This window comes from Tarenaya hassleriana, unplaced genomic scaffold (assembly GCF_000463585.1).
Source record: "Tarenaya hassleriana unplaced genomic scaffold, ASM46358v1 Cleome3190, whole genome shotgun sequence".
Lineage (NCBI taxonomy): Eukaryota > Viridiplantae > Streptophyta > Magnoliopsida > Brassicales > Cleomaceae > Tarenaya > Tarenaya hassleriana.
In genome coordinates this window covers 1-862 of record NW_010966362.1, presented here as the reverse complement: position 1 = coordinate 862, position 862 = coordinate 1, and the positions used below count along the sequence as shown (strand labels likewise).

Sequence of the window (862 nt, the reverse complement as noted above, 5' to 3'; positions counted from 1 at the left end):
ACTCCAAGCTCTCATCGCCGTTCGTTCCCGCATGGACCTCCCTTTTATTAGTAAGATCTCATACTCACACGCTCTTTTTTTTTTATCTAGGGATGCAACACGGGCTGAGTCGACCAGGTTCGTCTTGAATAGGTCCGAGTCACCTCGTTTTTGGTCCTGTTCGGTCGCGTCCCATTTCTTAAAATAAATATATTAATGTGGGGTGTGGTCAGTTATGTCAACGGACCACGAAAGGGAAGCAGTGATGAAAGCGATGATGTACGGCGCTTGTCAGTATTTGGTGAAGCCTGTGAACAAGGAGACCATCGCGGTCTTGTGGCAACACATTGCTCGAAAGACCCGAACCCGTCCGGTTCGACCGTTAACCGATCAGACCGCCGGTTCGGTACGAGACAAGATTACTACCAGAGCCGGCGAAGAAGAAAACAAAGGGGAAGAAACAGCGGCTTCGAAGAAAAACCGGATGACGTGGACTGATGACCTTCACCAGAAGTTCCTCCAAGCTGTCAACGTAATCGGAATTGAGAGTAATGATGAAATCTCCCTCTCTCCTTCTTGTTCTTCGTTTTTTTATGGTTTTCATGTTACTCTTTTTAAACGCAAACGCAAACGCAAACGCAAATCGCAGAAGCGGTTCCGAAGACGATCCTGAAATGCATGCAAGAAATGAAAGTCCAGGGATTGTCCAGGAACAACGTCGCCAGCCACCTTCAGGTACTACTCACTAGCTTTCTCTCTACCTCTCTCTCTATATATATGTATGTATGTATGTATACATCTTTTCTTGGGTAACAAGAAATTATTAATTACAGAGATTTGCATGGAAATTGAAATGCAGAAGTACCGCTTGAATCTCCAGAGA

The 862-nt window shown here is 45.4% G+C and overlaps 1 protein-coding gene across 1 annotated transcript; it reads left to right on the top strand.

The window, feature by feature from the left end:
* Window positions 1-4: 4 nt before the first annotated feature.
* On the top strand, window positions 5-859 carry LOC104820730 (putative two-component response regulator ARR19; the record flags this gene model as incomplete). The annotated part of the gene is made up of 4 exons (XM_010551301.2): window positions 5-50; window positions 213-527; window positions 629-714; window positions 839-859. Coding segments are annotated over 4 exons (468 nt in total), but the record flags the coding sequence as incomplete, so codon positions are not given.
* Between the last annotated feature and the right edge of the window lie 3 nt (window positions 860-862).